At 41.2% G+C, this 19720-nt stretch overlaps 1 protein-coding gene and 2 non-coding genes across 3 annotated transcripts; 1 reads left to right on the top strand and 2 right to left on the bottom strand.

Annotated features, from left to right (window-relative positions):
• The first annotated feature begins 7766 nt into the window (after window positions 1–7766).
• On the top strand, window positions 7767–12815 carry Serp (chitin deacetylase-like protein serp). The gene is made up of 5 exons (XM_072902143.1): window positions 7767–8185; window positions 9958–10356; window positions 10455–10776; window positions 11044–11343; window positions 11437–12815. Exons 1-5 carry the CDS (start codon window positions 8137–8139, stop codon window positions 11963–11965), a joined length of 1599 nt encoding a protein of 532 aa, XP_072758244.1. The 5' UTR covers window positions 7767–8136; the 3' UTR covers window positions 11966–12815.
• A 4241-nt stretch (window positions 12816–17056) lies between these two features.
• On the bottom strand, window positions 17057–17157 carry Trnay-gua (transfer RNA tyrosine (anticodon GUA)). The gene is made up of 2 exons: window positions 17121–17157; window positions 17057–17092 (listed from the first exon to the last, which is right to left on the bottom strand). It is a non-coding gene; the product is annotated as a tRNA-Tyr (tRNA).
• Window positions 17158–18164: 1007 nt separating this feature from the next.
• Window positions 18165–18265, bottom strand: Trnay-gua (transfer RNA tyrosine (anticodon GUA)). The gene is made up of 2 exons: window positions 18229–18265; window positions 18165–18200 (listed from the first exon to the last, which is right to left on the bottom strand). It is a non-coding gene; the product is annotated as a tRNA-Tyr (tRNA).
• Window positions 18266–19720: the final 1455 nt, after the last annotated feature.

Here is a 19720-nt window from a genome sequence, read left to right as displayed (position 1 = left end):
ATTGTCAGCCGAACGAGGCCATTATATTGTCGAGCGTGCGATGACGGTAGACAGAGCTGGAGTTTGTATCCGGACAAGTGCGATCATCGAGAAAAAATTAAAATCTTGAAGTGGAAAAACGGCGCTGAGAAACATTACGAGAGAATAGAAATTAAATTTGCCGACGAGAGGAGGATATTAAGCGACAAATGCTGGGGGGGGGGGGATGATATCGTTTATCAAGAATGCAACAAAGCGGACGACGGGAGGGGAGACGAGGGGAGGAAAACGTGCGCGTTGACAGATACCTCGCTTATCGCAGATACCTACATTCTTACAACGCGATACAAATGAGGAGAAAAACTCGCATCTCGGTCCAGTGTTGAGAAAATCGGCAGACCGTGCGATCAGACAACCCCAATAGCGATCGGATCGGATCGAACCGCCATTCATCTCAGACTCAGCGTCGAGACGTCCGATTTCTCAGTCCATCGACTTCGATAAGCGAAACGACCCACGAGGTCGCTATCACGATGTCAGGTGGTATCGGATCAGATGCACCTTGCTGACCGCCGGGTGGAGCGGGACAAAGCGAATCGGGGGACGTAAGCGAGACGAGGACGTGGCCTCGCGACCAGGCGGCGGCGGGGGACGAGGGGAAGAGGAAGAAGGCGAGGACGCGACGCCGGCGCGGCAGGAATCCCCTAGGTCAAGGTCACCCACCATCGGCCACCACCGATAGTCGGGGGAGGGAGGGGGGAGGGTGGCAACCAACCGTTACGTTACGGCCCTGGAGTCCCGCTCCTAAACGTCAGTGGCGAGCGAGCCTCGTGCAGGACGATCTTTCGATACCCCCCTCGGTCCCTCTCGCCACCTTTGTCCCTTCTCTCCCCTTGAAATCGATATATCTACCTATCTACCTAGTCTCGACAGCTCGACCGATCCGCGCGCAGGCAAAACAGGGCATCCTGATGCGCCACGCAATGCGGCTGCAACGCAATTTCGATGCGTACATCACGTGCCACGCTCGTCGTCGCGTCGCATGCGGCTTGTAATGACGCACGCGGTCTGACTCAACATAAAATAAAAAATTGTCACTGTCGTGTGATAGGATATAACATGACGTTTTCACGGTTACAGATCGCTAAAAAGAATTGGAATTTTTATTTTTGAAATTCCATCATCCAAATTGACGCAACACGGCCGATGTTATTTTATATATCGGCGAACGAATATCGTTGACGTAACGCGCATCTCATATTACATGATCGATATTATGTCGCGAGTCCTGCGAGACCGATCCGTATCTGATAAATTGAATGTCGGCAGGAACACGTGCGGATGCCCATTTAGTCTCTCAAGACGATGTAAAAATGACAGCCAAGGTCGGAAAAGTATAGAACGGCGACGAGCACCTCGGGGATGTACTTGCGAAATTGTTCGCGATTGATGTTCCATCGATCATCGTCGCTTCCAGCTGATTACATACGATCCATTTATCTCGCGAGTGGCATGAGTCGCATCCTTACACGCGAAAGGTTTGTTGAAAATTTTTTTTTCACTCGAATCATCGACCGTTGTCTTTTATTATGTATGGAATACATTATTGTTCATCCTTTAAGCCTGAATTTGTCTCGAAGAGAAATCGCGTTTCTTCTTGCGGGATCAACTTCCGGCGCGGTTTCAAGCGTAACTAATGCGACGAATAACAAAGAGAGAGAGAGAGAGAGAGATTACGGTGGTTACGCGTTTTAAAACGGTAATAGGATCGAGTGGGTTTTCGCAAGCGCTTAGCAAGCAAGATTTAGTAAGGCCATTCGGTCAACTGCGCGAATAAACTGCGCATTCTGCAAGATATGCATACGAAACTTAACGTCCCGTAATGCAGAATGTGAATCTCTGAATATTCAACAGTACTTAATACACTCTTAAAGGACTTCTATTTTCGTTCGCTTCAATTACGAGAAATATAAATAATTCCGCCTTGAAAGGAGAAGGGAGAAGGGGAAAACGTTGTCTCAAGGTACGATCTTCAAGGTGCTTTTGAGAAATCTCTCAATTAAGTTCTCGCAATTAAATTGAGAGGGAGAAAATGGACAAATGGACAAATGGACAAATAAAGAAAGAAGATACATGTGGAGAAGTATCTTATCAATTTTTCTGATTGACATTTATCGGTTGTCACTGTTCGAATATGCCGTCGACGTTGTTCGAATCCCCATGCTTTATGCAGAGCACTGGCTAACCGCCGATCGATGAATTTAACTGCGAAACAACATTGTCAAACCGTACTGTTCGTTTATTCGCGACATTATATGTATAAAATTGTCTCGCTATCGTTGCCGTTGCCTCCCCCTTCCTCTTCTCCCCCCCCCCCTTCCCACTCCATCCCCAGAAATCGGGGAACTTTACGAAATCCCTCTGCGTCGTACGATGTGTCATGCATCTACCGTCTGGCACTTTCGTGCCTTTCGCTTTGATTAATTCAGACACCGTTTCCAAACAATATCGCGTGTGTATGCACCATAATTTCTGTGTATAAGAATGCGGATCCGCATGTAAGATGCGACGGAAAGTAATGGATAAAAAATTGAATAAGTGAAAAAAGAGATCATACATAATTTTTGTTTTTTCTAACGAAAAGGAGAACATCCGGTAAAATTTTACGCGAGAGACACGGCCGTGTCTCATGCCATGTTGCATGCGCAAGAAACAGCAGGGCAAACCGTAAACCACGTGGGTATAATAAAAATAATACCTATAGACGGTTCTCATAAATTTGAAGTAAAAAAATAAACATTTATTACTGCATTTCCTGTTATTAACGATAACAAAGTAGTATATTTAAGTTTCATACAATTTCTTAAAAATTTCATTAAGATTAATAAGGAAATGTAAGATGTAATTAATCATTAATAGCGCAAAATCAATATTATGTTATAAAATATTTATTACAGCAATCAAATAATTATATAATTTTTATTCTATGTAAATCATAAACTAATGCTATTAATTATGTTATTATCTTCGAAAGTGTGGTAAGAGATGTTTTAGATGAAAAAAGAGAAAGTATAAATATTGCTGTAAGATACTATAAACTTAGTTTTATGCAGAGCAATCGATCAATGTAGAAATTCACTTTAGAAAAGGAATACGATTTACGAGGATTTATTATCTCATAAAAAATAATTTACTTGTAAATCAATATTAAATCCAAGAGGAGAGATCTCCATGATCGATTTGCGATAATGACGATTTGCCCGCGCGATACATATTGCATTTATGACGCGCGATTATCCATGATTGTCCAATTAGTTTATTCAGCGATTCCGTTGAAATTACACGTCTCATCAATATTTCAATCAAATCTATCCATATTTCATAAGGATTATTTATTATATACCGCTGTCGGAATCATATTTTTCGTTTCGGACGCTTTGCCAAATGAATTCGTGAAAACCTCTCGACTCTCTCGATCCTCGCTCGATCGTCGGGGGGGATCGCGACGATGCACGATCGACGGTGTGCTGGATCAACGAGAGATGGAGCCCACGGTATAACAAAGTGGATCTACAGAATCCGCGTGAAATACAGCGGCCGCGAACGCGGCGGTGGCGATGCCTTGGCCGCGGGCAGAGAAAGCTCTGCGCCTCGAAGGCTTCGCTTGGCGGCGCCTGGCTGCTGACTTTGCCTCGGACACGCCGCGTACAGTTGCCTCGTCTTCGTTTCCTTTCACCGCCGTGGCATATGTCACGTCAGGGCCGCAGACCCCGATTCGAACTCGCGCACGGCTTTTCGCAACGATAAGGAACCGACGCGACGGAGGAATCTTGCCCAACAACCGCTTCTACCTCGCCCAAAAATTGTCAACGAGATTTACATTTTGCATCTTTTGAAATGTTGCCACGGTAAAAGTCTCTCCTCTTGCTGTCGCAATAAATCTTGAACATTTACGTCGCTAATGAAATTTTCAAGTGTATTAAAATTTCGGAGCCTCTTAAAGACTGCGTAAATCACCGCCAGATTGGAAAGATACTGGCCGATAGACTCTTTAATGTGTGAAATAATATTCTACAACATTTTATTTGCGGAGGAGGTAAATTATATATGCCGATGATTTCTTCATTACTATACTCAAGCGCCATTGACATTTCGTTTCACCCTTTCTTTATAGCCGTCCGCCGATCAATCGGGTCGACTATCCTTGCACGCTTCATTCCACGGCAAATTAATTTCGCAGTCGTTGTCATTTGTGGCGATTGCCAGGAGATCGATCTCGTGGATTTTTCTCGCTTCCCAGAGCACGTCGGCAATTCTTATTCGCCGAAATCTCTTGGCTTTAACGATTATCGATGACGAGATCTTCCTCTCGAAAGGATCGAAGAATGGATCGCAATCGTGCGAACGATCCGTCCGCTTTCTAACCGCGTCCGGAGGCGAAAAGCAAAGCGGTTGCAATTACGTGAATCATCGCTGCGCTTTAGAGATCGCAGCCGAGACCCGGGAAAACGTAACCTGCCATTCGGGGGAAGGAAGAGGAGGTCGAGGATGAACGTGAACGTATCCTCGAGCATTTCCTGTTCTCGCGATCGAACGAACGAGATCCTTGATCACGATCGAGGAAATTCATCAAAACCATCGCAGAAAGATGCGGTTTCCAATGACGATTTAGAAGATGATGACGTATATATCAAGCTGACACATTTAGAGTCGGCGATGGGGTTCGAGTGGTCCATCGATCCGCGATTGCGCGTAATGAATCGGAGATGAAGGAAATCATCGACGATAGGAATGCCGTCAAGACGCGTAATTGGATGGTGATGATGGCGCATCTCGTGACTTGAAACGGCATTTTGCATGGTCGTCGGGTTTATTTTTTTTTTTTTTTTTTTTTTTTTTTTTTCTTTATCTGGCAAAGGGCAAATTCCTGCGCGTATTGATTCGCAATAAATCCCACAATGAAGATGAAGCCATGTATTGTAATATGCGTCGCGATTAGTAAGATCGGGAACTGAAACGCGAGAGAGAGGTGAAGTAAACGAATATTATATCGCGCAAGGCTATTAATTTTAAAACGCATGCTGAACGTGCGTTAGGTCGAGACATACTTTCTAGCAATTTCGTATTTGCTGTTCAGTGAACATTGTGTTCACGATTGCGCCATACGAGAGAGGCGCGCGCGATTATGTTGCCGGAAAATGCGAAGAGCGAAATCCAGAAACGCATCATTTTTCTGTTCGCGCGAGCCAACTGTTTATTATTCGCGAAAGTCGCGAAAGTCGTGTAGTTTTTAATCCAACAAATCGTTCGGTGTATATAATCAAAGACAATTAAAATAATGGAGTTGTACGTCTTAAAGTCTATCTTCCTTTCTCTTCTTTTAGAAGGAAAAAAAAAAAAAAAAACAATTATAATTGTATATACACAACAGTAGCGTTCGCGAATCACCCTGATCACCATTGCGGAATTTATGATTGGCAAAGGGCACATTCCCGGGTTCACGATGCTTTTCTCGCCGAGTCATGGATTCGTAATGAAATGCGATCCAACGTCGGGAGATCCACGGAGAGATCATTCGCGAGCTTGGCATTTACCTCGGGCGGTGACGATGGTGCAATAATGATGTGTGCGACGAGTTGCGCGCCCAAAATGCCAAGCGAGCCCTTGTCCCCCTCCTCTCTCTCTCTCTCTCTCTCTCTCTCTCTCTCTCTCTCTCTCTTTCTCTCTTTTACTCTGACATTTGAAAAAAAATATCCGCGCAAACGATTATGCCCGCGGGTGATTATGGCATTGTGTCGAGAGGCGGCGCCGCCGCTTTCGAGACACGATTGTGTCACGATATTGTGATATTTCGATATATTCGGTCTATTATTAAGCAGCGATCGCGGCCGCAAACGAGACTGCATCCACGATCGTTTCACTTTCGACCGCAGATCCACCACGAGGACGATGACAGACGGCGCGGCGCAGCCCAACAATGAGTATCTGTTTTGCGTAAAATAATAATTGCAAGGCAAAAAGCGTCGACGATACTTATCCGCTTCATTTCGTGGCGTTATGTAAAAATCTTAGGTCATCGTAGAAAGCTGCTTGCAAGCGAATTTTCGCGACTCGATCGATATAAACAAATATTACGTAAAACGTACGATCGTTAGTGATAAGAAATTAATATCGCTCGCGCGACTTTCCACCAATTACGTTCGAAACCGCCTACGCCTACTTTCATACTAGGCTCCATTCGCGAGAGAGACTTTACGAGTTATTTCACGATGTTGCGAGAAATGTCGATAAAATTTAAAAAAAATGTTTCCGATGCTGTAATCCCGATTATATCTAAGGATAATTTAAATTGCAGTGTCTCATCGCTACTCATCGATAATTAAAAGACAGTTAAGGGTCCCTGACTTCCCTCTCGAGGAAGAGATCTTTGCGGCTTAAAGCCGATCAACTAGGAAGTATTTAAGAGAATCGTGTGCTTAAACTCGTGATGAGAGAAGACAAGTATCATCATCATTTTTCCGACCGCGTCCGCAATCTCGACATTTTAAATCGCATGAGAGAACGCTTGGTTTTTGCGATGAATTTTTTTTCCTTCCTCTCTTGATCTCACTTACTAAAACGCCAATCTATCGAAAGAGGGTCGTTATTCCCGCGACCTTGACAAACTTACGTCATCGTTGTTTCTCGTCACTTTCTCGTTTTGTCGACGAAAACCCGCCCAAAATGTCAACGATGCAGGTATAATCGTAAATAATAAAAAAAACATCCACAAATTAGTCTTGGTTTATTCTCATTTGGAGAAAATATCGTAATTTCAAAATTAACTCGCAATATTCTACAGAGAGATTGAAATATTAATTGTCATTGTCAATAAAGTTATCCCGATTTGTCGATTTTATTAATTATGAAATGTTTCCTCACCTCAGCTATAGATAAACTCGCTGCTGTTATAAAGACATTCTGCACATCGGTCAAATTATCATTTCTATATTATTTGCCATAAATTTCCACGTCGCTGAGCACAATTTATGTACATTCAATTAATAGTGGTAAAGATAAAATCAACGAGATCATACGGCGTATGAGAATTTTATGCGAACGCGTAGTCATTCAGAGTCGGCAAATAAGTTGCCATAGATACTTCTCTTTAAGTTCCTAGGTCGAGGTCATACGGCACGAACCTACCGCACCGCGCGACACACTAAAAGAATCGTTTTATCTTATACATACTTTCCTAGCATCGTGAAAGTATTGACAAGTTACAACTCTTTATTTTCTTACGAGCGAACGATTAATTATAGTCGTGAATTAAATTATCCTTTAGGAGATATCTAGAGATTCATGCAACTTTGCAGATGAATATTCTATCACGCTAGATAGACTTGTACGTGCTCTCTGTCGTTTTTATATTTTCACATTTATATTTTACGCGACGTATCCAATCATATTTAGATTTTGCAAAAATTATTTTATATATATATATATATATATTCGGATGCTTGGTCATGTCGTTCATGAAACTGTGTTGTTTTCGAGATAACTAAAATATTTTAAATATCAAGGTCTATCAAAGAGTTTAAACCAGCGCTGTTCAAACTGAAAATTTGCATTTAAGGTATCCCAAGTTCTCGCGGTGTCTCGGAAAATCGACGGTTTCGATTCGTACATACCTGAATCGGCGGTGGCACCGTCTACGCGGGCAGCAATGCTCGAAGATGAGAAAGAGGGGACCCGATCCCGGTAGGGACCATGTCGTCGTGGTGGTGGCAATATAAGGCCCGACGAGTGGCGAGCCTCAGCCAGTCCGTTGAGCGGTACCTACACCTTCAAGGTCCGCGTCCTTGAAGGCGTCCTCGATTTTTCGTCGTCCCGTGTGCCGTTACGCGAAAAGGATCACGGCCGAGATCTCTAGCTGGATCTTCCTTTTTTGTACCCGAGTCCCTCCTGCACTCTCCCTGCTTTCTTCCAAAACAAACACGTCGTCATTCCACCCCGTGATCAAGTACCCTTTCCATCCCTCGCTGATCAGCAGCGTCGGGCAAACAGTTAAACGGGAGTGATTGAAGAAGTGAAGAGGTTCCGGTGCAAGACGAAGAGGAAGAAGACGACGACGACGACGTCGAGGAGAGGAAGTCACATTCCCCGCCGAGGATCAGCATGAGGTCCTCGCTGGTGCTGCTCTTGGTAGCAGCTTTTGTCCTTGCCGGTGAGTACCAGATTTCTCTACCAGCGAGAGAGCTGGTCGATGGCGAGATATCGCTTCACACGTCCAGGAGCCGTATCGAATTTCTTGCATGACGGGATGTGTGAGAGTTCTACGAACCTTCCCGGTCGTGTAACGCGCGTGAGAAATGATCTTTTTTTTACAGACACTTTATCGAGACTCGTTCGACTCGAACTCATTTTTCTGCCGATTAAACGCGCCGATTCTTCTGCACCATCTTTTGCATAAATCATCCAAAGATGATTGAAAATCACGTTATAGGCACGACCTGCGATACGATACGCAATCTTGAAAGAAAAATGCAGATAGAAAACTCTTGAATAGTCGTATATTAATTAATTAATTATATTAAATTATGTTAAAAATTACTAAATTATATTAAATATATTGTATAAATATAATGATATATAAATAATATATTTAAATTGTAAATATGTTTTGATACTTTTTGATAATGAATAAATATTCTTTGTGCTCACACATGCAGAGAGAAAAATTTTAATCAACTGTAAAGATTAATTACGCGACGCGAATTATAATTGAGAGACATTTCAAACGTAACACAGATGGACACGTGAGATCGCATAGTGACAGAGTCATTCAAAATGGCGAAAGTGCTACTGCAATCTGGTCATGTGAGGTTTCTTTATTCTATTCCTGTATCTTTGATCGTGAAAATCTATAGTTGATCTGTTTTTTTTTATTCTTTTTACATCATAAATGAGCGATATTCACAGTGACGAGAGAATTAATCTAATAGTCGATCGTCAAAACGACAAGTTGCATAAGAGATTAGAACGTGAAAGCTCCTCGGTCCGGTCGGTCCCGGATAGGTGACGTCACTACCGTGCCCCGGACTTCTGGAAATAGCGCGGGTGGGGGCACAACTTTCCCCAGTTGTCGCTCCACCATAAAGTCGTCTCGCAAACCCGAGGGACCAACAGGACCAACGTTTATCTGATACTATTGATGACTATTTCTACAGATAACAGAAACAGCCCCTAAAAACTAAGCTTTGTGATTGAGATATTAATTTGTAAATATTATATTATTTTGTAGTCTTTAAATTGTCAAAGTCGTTAAACGTACATTTTTTTCTTTTACGTATTATTTTTTTAATTCTGTAAAATTCTGTTCGAGATCAAGTTTTTTTTTGACAAACTTAAAAAATCGTACAATTATAAATTATTCGAGCGGTATAGAAATCTCGCGGAAGTATAATGCTTGGTCCGGATTTGAAACAATTTTATTAATCACACGTTTGAACAAAGTAATATGTGAGATATTATAATAGATATTACGACGAGTAATAACTCGAGTACGGTATTACTTTAATCGCTCTAAAAATATCAAATAAGACCGACAAAATCGTCTACTCGTAACAAGGCATCGAACCGTAAAAAACAAACTAAGGAATTTCAGGAAAGAAAATGGTTTGAACGTTATAGTAGTGCTATCGCATAAATTGACATTGAATTTTATTAATTCGCAACCTTTCAATTCATTAATAAACAGAAAAATATTTTTTATATTTCGTAACAAAATAATTATAAAAACACTACTCCAATTATTTAGAAATATTTATAAATGACATCTATTAAAATAGTAGAATTTTTAACGAAACTTTCTTTGAAAAATTTTTTATCAAAAGACATTAATTAGAATTGCAAAATATTGCTGAATTATTCAAATATAATTAATTTCAGACAAGATAAAGTCTTTATCACACCGAAAACTCGACCGTCTATTTTCAGAGGGCTCAAACCGAATTAAGCGACAAGAAGAGAAGAAGGAGGAGAGCTTCGAGAACGAGATCTGCAAGGATAAGGATGCTGGCGAGTGGTTTAGATTGGTCGCCGGCGAGGGTGATAATTGCCGCGATGTTATTCAGTGCACAAGTTCCGGTCTACAGGCGATAAGATGCCCGGCCGGTCTGTACTTTGATATCGACAAGCAGACGTGCGATTGGAAGGACTCCGTCAACAACTGCAAACTAAAGAACAAAGAGAGAAAGGCCAAGCCTCTGCTTTACACCGAGGAACCGCTTTGTCAAGATGGCTATCTCGCGTGCGGTGACGGATCATGCATCGAGAGAGGTCTCTTCTGCAACGGCGAGAAGGACTGCAGCGACGGCTCTGACGAGAACATTTGCGGTAAATTCATGCAAATTTGTCTGATGAAAAAAAAAAGATATTTTACTCGCGCAAAGCATAAAAAATGAATAAATGTTACAAACTTTTCGTGATTTCAGACATGGACAACGATCCCAATAGAGCTCCACCGTGCGATCCCGCCGTGTGCGTTCTGCCCGACTGCTTCTGCTCGGAGGACGGTACCACGATACCTGGTGATCTCCCAGGCAAGGACGTACCGCAAATGGTGACGATAACCTTCGATGACGCCATCAATAACAACAACATCGGTCTTTACAAAGAAATCTTCAATGGTAAGCGCAAGAATCCGAATGGATGCGACATCAAGGCGACCTTCTTTGTTTCTCACAAGTACACCAACTACTCCGCGGTCCAGGAGATGCACAGAAAGGGCCACGAGATCGCCGTCCACTCTATCTCGTAAGCATTAACTTTTTTTATTCTAACATTCTCATTCTCTTCCGCTTATACGTCATCTCCGAAAGCCATGCTCCGCCCGAGTTGATTACGAGACTCTCTCGAGCGTGAGGTTCCAGGGAAAACCATTCATAGACGTGGAAAACAGGTTCACGAGCACAGGTTCCTGCGATGCGTCGTCATGTCTCTCGCTCACGACCATAGTCATAATTATTAAAAATTAGAACACGGTCACTACATAAAATGTTTACATGACAACTTTGGGGCAAGGCATAATGACGACGAGCGCTTCTGGTCGGACGCGACCGTCGACGACTGGGCGAAGGAGATGGCCGGGATGAGAATCATCGCCGAGAAGTTTGCCAATCTGACAGACAACAGCGTGGTGGGCGTGAGAGCGCCTTACTTGCGGGTCGGCGGTAACAATCAATTCACCATGATGGAAGAACAAGCCTTCTTGTACGACTCCACCATCACCGCGGCCTTGAACAATCCTCCGTTGTGGCCGTACACGATGTACTTCCGGATGCCACACCGCTGCCACGGAAATCTTCAGCACTGCCCCACTAGGTGAGCGCTATATATATATATAATCTTGAACAGTTCTTCATGTAAATATGTAGATGATAACAAGATTATTTTTTTTTAAATAATACTTTAAAGATCGCACGCTGTGTGGGAGATGGTGATGAACGAATTGGACCGGCGCGAGGATCCACAGAACGACGAGTACTTGCCTGGCTGTGCTATGGTTGATTCGTGCAGCAATATTCTGACCGGTGACCAGTTCTACAACTTCCTCAATCACAATTTCGACCGTCACTACGAGCAGAATCGCGCGCCCCTCGGTCTCTACTTCCACGCTGCCTGGTTGAAGAACAATCCAGAGTTCCTGGACGCCTTCCTCTACTGGATCGATGAGATTCTGCAGAGTCACAATGACGTCTACTTCGTGACGATGACCCAGGTGATTCAGTGGATTCAGAATCCGCGCACCGTCACCGAGTCGAAGAACTTTGAACCTTGGCGAGAGAAGTGCGCGGTCGAGGGTCCGCCGGCGTGTTGGGTGCCTCATACCTGCAAGCTCACCTCCAAGGAGGTGCCCGGCGAGACTATCAACCTTCAGACTTGCGTGCGCTGTCCCAACAATTATCCCTGGGTGAACGACCCGACCGGTGACGGCTTCTTCTAAGCTGCCGAAAGCGCGATTCTCTTTTTCGTCTAAGTCAAGTCTCTCCTCCTCTTCCTCCTTCTCTGTTCTCCTCGGTCCTGCGGATTTTCTTTTTTCCTATATCTCGATCTGAAAGACGCGTCACAAATTCTTACGATTCAACACGACGTTAGATATCCGTCGACTGAGGCGTCAATATCCTCGAGGCTTTTGAGTGCAACGGCGACGAGGCACACGAGAGAAAAAAAGAAGAGACGTCGTCGTCGATCCATTAAACTCTGGTGACTCCGCTCTAGTTGCTAATAATTTTGCTGTTTTATTGTTGAGAACGATGTATCTGTGATGATTAAGTTCTGTTCGATTAAGAACTAGAACACTATACGGAGTCTAATGGGTCGAAGATGAGTAAAATGGAGAAAAGCTTTCTATCCGCTTCGCATTCACGTGTCTCTTCAAAGTTGACGTTTAATTTTCAAATATATAAATATATATTTATATATATATATATATATAAAATATTAAACAAATTATTACATCATTATTTCGAGAAATTCCTAAGTTTTGCAAATTTTTTTTTGCACGTGCCTCGTCATCAGCTGGTAATTAAAGCTAACGTTCATCATACGCCAGCAATCTGTGATAGACTTCCGAGAGAGGCGGCGTTCTCGAAATCCTCGAGGTAGCAATGACGGTGACGACGATGACGACGACGACAACGAGATTCGTGCGCATTCCATTCGAAATCGGCACAAAAGCAAAACAAAATGTCGCGCCCCACCCGATCCCACGAGGAGAAATCGCGGATCTCCTTCGATGGCGGCGACTGGCGGATCCGCGAGTGGGATTCCGTGTGTAATATAACTGTGTCCCCTTCTTATTCTCTCCTTTTTTTTTCCTCACACCTCTGATTTCCCGACCGATATCGATTTATCGGCAAATATACGTCTTCCTTTAATCTCTCCCCCCCCCCCCACCTTCTCTCCACCCCTCGGAAGTAATCTATGAAGACCGCTAGATTAATTGTTCCCCGATTCGAAGTGTGCCCTTACTTTTTTAAGGGTTCCGCCGATTATATATAAATATATATATATATATATATATAAATTTATATATATATATATGGAAATTAAATATTGTATATGTATATTTGTAAAAGTAAGAGTGATACTATACCAACATAGCGTTCTCTCGACGAACCTTTGAATAAAAAATTCTGAGAAATCTTACACATGATGCGGTCTGTCTTGTTTTTTTTTTTTTTTTCATTTTCTCCTGGCGCCCGTCGCATTATCCATTACGATCGTTTGATAACGGAATGGAAAGTAGGGTAAGCTTAGACCTCGCAAACTTGACCGTCAAACCGGGGCGAGATTCGTTTCTAAAACGCAAGACAAATGATAGGGCGGATGTTTTTCATCAATTCGATCATTAATTTTCTCGGTACAAAGCGTGCGCGATCGATTGGTCGCAGGAATTTCAAAGCGCGCCGGTTCCCAGACTTAATCGGGAATTAATGATGTATGTCATTAAAATCTCCCGGTGCAGACACACGTAGCGAAATATTCGCTATCCGAGAGAAAAAAAGACAAATCTCGTTCATGAATCGCGATCTCGCCGTCTTTCTCTCGCGATTCGAATGTTTTCTCGATCCAATTTGCGTCCGGCTGGCGTCGTTACATGTCCCGATATGCGATTGCAATGCGTGTCGCACGTGTACATACATATACATGACGAACACCGAGAGGACGGCGTTCAATTTATACACGACGACGAAAACCCCATTCCGGTTTCGCGGTTGCTCTGAAAATCTCGCTCGCGTGTCTCGGCTGCCATCCAGCCGCCGTCGCGGCCTTGATCTGAATGCGATGCCGTGAGTACCTATCGATGACGCAAAGAATTAAGAACAACCCGATCCTCCCACGCTTTGAGAAAACGCCCCAAGAAAGTGCCCGGAATTTCGAGAGCGCCGGCGATGATCCGAGCGATCGTGATACGATTAAATCGAGAAGCCGATTATATTGTTCTAACGATTCCATATGCAAATTTTTAACTGTCAGTCATGCTTTGAGCATTACGTAAACATTAGAATAAGTTGCGCGGTTTTCGATGACGATAAAGATCGCTTAAATGTTGTCCTAATTTCATCGCGTGAATGAAATTTATTTCTGCTATTTTTCACATTTTTTCTCATAATTAGTAATAATATACTACATGGGATATTTGCAAATTCTTGACAAATCATATTTACATATCTTTCCTTGCCTATAATTTAAAAAGAAACACAAAGCATAAATTATAATATTAAAGTATAAACATAATTTAAAAGAATCTACAATGTATAAATAATAGTTTGGAATTTCGCGTCGGTATAAATACTTGAGACGCGAATAAAAATAAAAAGCATTTTTTTCTTATGCAAAGAATCAAATCGTGATAAAGTTTTTGAATGGCTCTTCGCTCCTCCTGTCTTAAACGGTTATCAATTTGCCTTGCTAATTAAGGCGGATTATATAGCGGGATTATGCTGCCGTTACGGCAGACATTGTCGGGAACGACGTCAGCGTATGTTGGACAATAATGCAGAACGTCGTTTCCATCGCGCTTTATTCCATCCGCCAGCCAGGAATCGGAGAAAAAGAAAGGATTCGCGCGACCGAGAACGGCAGAAAAATAATGGTAATCTCGTGAAATACCACAACCGGCCCGTCGACTGGGAGACGGTTGCATTCCGATGCAGCCTCTCTTTCATCGTTGTTTAAAGCGTCATCGCTTCCACTCGTCGAGACGAGCTTAATCAACGATAGGAAAGGATTCCACCGTGGATTCTAGGGGCTTCTCTATTGCTCCGACGAGCAACAGGTTTCTCAATCACGATCGTAAACGATAGTCCGATATTACACACGATTGGTACGTGGATATTGACTTCTTAATTTTATGCTATTATACGTAAAATTATAGTGTACATTTATTTGTATATTATATTGTATACGATAAATTATACAATAATAAACGCGGCCGCATTATTCTTCCTTTGTTCACTCAAGTGCCTGCTTATAATCGGTCGCAAGCATTTTTACGCCTAGTATAAATTCTTTGTTAGATAATTTTTCTGCGTCACACGTGAATGGGAGGTCCCACCCACGGTCAAATGCCATTTATCCGTGAAAGGAATGCCGACAGTTTTCGCAATAACAAAGGCGGCATCCTTAAAGTAGCACTCTGATAGCGCTCATCGATCAACCTTTCTCTGCACTAAATTCTTGATAGAAATCGGCAAAGATAATCATTTCTAGACAATTTTTATATAATGTTAAATCGCTACAAATAATAGGCTACAGATACAACGACTATCATAAATGATAAATATTGTAGAAACGCTTTATTTTATAGAATATTTAATAATTACGAGTTCATTTGAAAGAACATTAATCTTGATTTATTAGAAAAATATTCTATTATATATCCAATTTTTTTAGATCATAAAAACCTTTCTTTTCAATCAGCCAAAATTACATTTTACATTAATTAATTGTATCCTGCTATAACTGCTTTTAACTAAATGCAATTTAATGGAAATGCCAGCTTAACGATTAAACGTAAAAAGACAACGTTGATTCTGTACATACCGGGTAGGACGAAATTTCTCCTCTATTTAATTGTAAAATGCATTGCATCCCAATAAAATACAACGATGCTAAACGACAGCCTGAAAATCTCGCGTAAGCGAAAGTAGAGAAAGCTGCGTATCTCGCGGAGCCACGACACGGAGCAAGGCCATCGCTGTTTAAAGACGAAACACGCCTAACGGCGCCATCCAGATGGCAGAATCACGTGCGAGACTTCCAGATGGGCCACCGGGTATTAATCACGTGTGCGCACACCGAATCGATTATCTTTGGCGGACGTAATAAAAATTTCATGGACCTCGAACGAGGTTCCCTATCGTCAGGTCACGAGTAAGTACGTCTTCGATAAATATTAGTCTTGCGATAGTTTTCTTTCGCTTTAATCCAACATTTCTGCATGCGATTATGCAAGGATGTTTAAAAATATTTTTTATTTTTTACTAAGCAAAAAAATCGAGCATATCGATCTCTAATTTCAATATACGTTTATCGCATACTTTATTTTTAGCCACATTTTTTTTAACGACGTTCGTATCTTGCTGATTAAGCTTTAGATTAAAAATATGCTGCTGAAAGAAAAACACTTGGGACTTGTGAAGCAATTCACCGTAACAATGCAATTGCAAAGTTCTCTGTATGCAAAGTCGCGTATGCTGCATTATTAACGATAATTCGCGTTCTCGACGAAGAGAACGAAGATAAGGGATGCGATTTCGGAGATTGGCCCGGGGCGCTTCCTGGTCTAAACAAAGCACGTGGCTCGTGCTCAAGTGCAAGAATCCCGATAATGGAATATTTAATAATTCCGCTGTTCGGTCTGCCGCGCCGGTCGGCGCGCCTCGAAATGAAGAAATCGAGCGACTCGGTGAAATTGACTCCTACTAGGTCAGTGGGTGACGGAAGACGAGTGTGACGCGTATTCGTCTATCTGTTTTGCCATGACTTGTTTTCAGCCGACGCCAATGTAGATAAATATCCGGTGGCAGCTCCTATCTCTGGGCCGTTAATTGAAATTCTCTTCAAGTTTCGAGGGAGGGACAGGACCGGAGATTTTCTCGTAATGCTCAATTTCACCGGCGAAGATATCGCGGTGGCTCATTTAAAAATAAATTCCGCTTGAGAGAGAAAACAACAGATTAATGAATAAACATCGCGGAATGTGAGAGTCTCTCGCGATCTTACAAAGTATGTAGAATTAATTCTAAATGCGTTTTATTTATTTATTTATTTATTTATTTATTTATTTATTTATTATAGCATGCATAACGTTTAAAATTATTACTTTGAACGAGAAATAAAATAATATAACAGGAAATATCATTTAATAATAATACAAGTACAATACTTTCATTCTATCTAATTATTATTATAAAAAAAACAAATAATGGGAATATATTGTTGAATTGTGATAATATTTTTATTCCTTTTTTTTAAGTTGTAATTAATTTGAGGAGATTGCATTCTCTTAATGATTCCAAAAAGAATGTCCTTCGAGCCGGATTTGAACCAGCGACCTATGGATATCTACACTTTAATGAAGCGCTAAACCTCTACAGTCCACCGCTCTACCAACTGAGCTATCGAAGGTTTCTGATGAAGCTTGCTGAAGAAGCATACATCTTCCGAAAGACTTTGTCTATAAGTATTATAAATGCATTTATTATATTAAATTAAGACAATAATATAAAATAAAATATTTTTGGAAACCAATTTATGAAAATATCCTCTAGAAAAATAATTACAAGCCATTATACGTGCGTGTTCTATGAAGCTATGGAAGATATGTATTTTTTTATAAAAACATAAATAATTATTAACGCGGTCTTGGTAGTATGTTATTAAATAGATTTGAAAGAAGATTCTTCTGGGAGGGACATGATAAGAAGAATTTTCGAGCCGGATTTTTTAAAATCAGCAATTTATGGACGACTTATTTTTGAAAATGGTCCCAACTACCATCTATTCTCTATTTGACTGTCACATGGCACATATATATTGTTTACACAAATAATAACGGTGTAATATCATGGATTTTTAGAGCCAAATAAATAAATTAAGAGCTTTCATTTTTAATCACGCAATATCAGATTTTATATAGCGATAAAAATTGTCTTTATAATAAGCAATTCTACTGTTTTATCGATAAAATTATTAAAGATACTTTCATATCTTTTATATCTGTCTTAGCATTAATCTTGCATGTATCTTATCATTATATCTTTTATATCTTTTCTATAATTTTAGAACACGCATGTGATGAATTGTGATTAGTTTTCTAAAACACATTTATAATCACTGCTTCAGGAAAATTTGGCACCAAAAATAATTTATTTAACATTATTTTAATTTGAAATTATTAAGATACAATAATTGCTTTTTATTTCTAAAGATTTTTCCATAAGAAATTAAAATATAAATTAGAAAGAAATTAAATTCCAAGACATCTCTCTTTCAAAAAAAAAAAAAAAAAATACGCTTCAAGCTAGAGTTGGATAATGTTTTTCAGCAATAAATAATCTAAAACACTGAATTTATTTCAACGAATCCATTTCTACCCAACATTACATTTTTAAAATAAAAGCAAGCAAAAATTTTCCTTCGAGCCGGAGTCGAACCAGCGACCTATGGATGTCTTCTCTTTTTGTACAAACAAACAAACTACAGTCCACCGCTCTACCAACTGAGCTATCGAAGGCCGTTGTTAAGTATGTTTAATTGCATCATCATCATCAACAAATTGATAAAGGCAAGTAGATAGCCCCAGACGTCCAGGCGCTGATAGAGCGGCGATTTGCAAAACAGCGGCGTAAAATTTACAACATCACTAGCGGCGACTGTAACGCTTTTTTGCGACTCACCGCGATATTAATGTAACACTTTCATCGTAAGACAGGTAGAAACCGTAATAATAAACCGTGTTCCGCTACCGGCGTTACACGAGCGTTCCGCTTGAACGGGCAGAATTTCCTTCTCTCGTTTCACGATTCCGTCGAGTTTGTCGCGGGAGCGATTACCATAAAGTAGACATTTATGCGAAGTAAACCGCGTTACGGTAACGAGAAACAAATTGCCAGGTGGATTGCCTTCTGGTAGCGAGCGACTCTACCTGATGGAAAATCCTGCGGCGGACCGCCTGCAGGTAAAGCGAAAACTCAATCAATGGAAAACGATTATGCAGATTTCATTCTCCAAAGCAAGACATTTGCACCTGTAGCGAAACTCCTGATAAGTCATAACAGAGTTTTACTCCCGTTATAATCTCGTTAACCCTTTCCCTTTCTCCGATCCGGCAGATTCTCAAAAAAACGCGGCTCTTAGAGCAGCGTTTAATTGATGCGTGTCGATTGTATTATTTTATTCATATTTTTATTGACATCGAATCTTATTTCACGTCTAATCGAAGACAGTTCGCAGCTGCCGTTTTGAAGAGATAATTTAAAGTTATCGATGAATAAAGCACTGTACTTATTCTTGAAGCACGCGCCACACCTCGTTGCCTCACCCACGTGCATTCCAGTTGCTTTTCTCCAAGAGGAGATTGTTTTCTGGAAGCACATATTGATGAAGAGCACGTACGCTCCGATTATTAGCTGTTAAAATGCAATAGAAACTAGAATCATCACTACTTTCGCCGACGAATAGGAGCGGCTCTTCCAAATGGACCGACGTGTTTTCCTTCGGACACAAGGACGCGACCGGAAGATCGATCGAGCGAGCGATCATTGTTCGACCTCGAGACCGTCTCGTCAGTGTCACGAGAGTGCAAATTTCTTGCGATCGATTGTCCTTGCTATCAGCTCGCTTCACGAGCTCTTATTTTCATACGTTTTAACGACGATTCAGAGACACGATATCGGAAGAATTTTTCTAGAATGAAAGGCACGCGAGAACCTTTTGCGTTGCTCCGAGATTTAACAACTGTCACAATTTTTGTATGGAGATTTAAAATTCACGTCTCTCTCTCTCTCTCTCTCTCTCTCTCTCTCTCTTTTTGTTTCTTTAATATCATAATATTTTTATATCAAGAAAAAATAATTAACGGTATATTTTTAATTAATTCATTTGTATTTTATTTTAGAAAGAAAAAGGCGCCTTTATCTCTGATTTTATACATATTATGTTTTGTAGGAATTTATCGATATATTCGTAG

The sequence above is a fragment of the Anoplolepis gracilipes genome, chromosome 11 (genome assembly GCF_047496725.1).
Source record: "Anoplolepis gracilipes chromosome 11, ASM4749672v1, whole genome shotgun sequence".
Classification (NCBI taxonomy): domain Eukaryota; kingdom Metazoa; phylum Arthropoda; class Insecta; order Hymenoptera; family Formicidae; genus Anoplolepis; species Anoplolepis gracilipes.
This window is presented reverse-complemented; position numbering and strand designations above follow the sequence as displayed.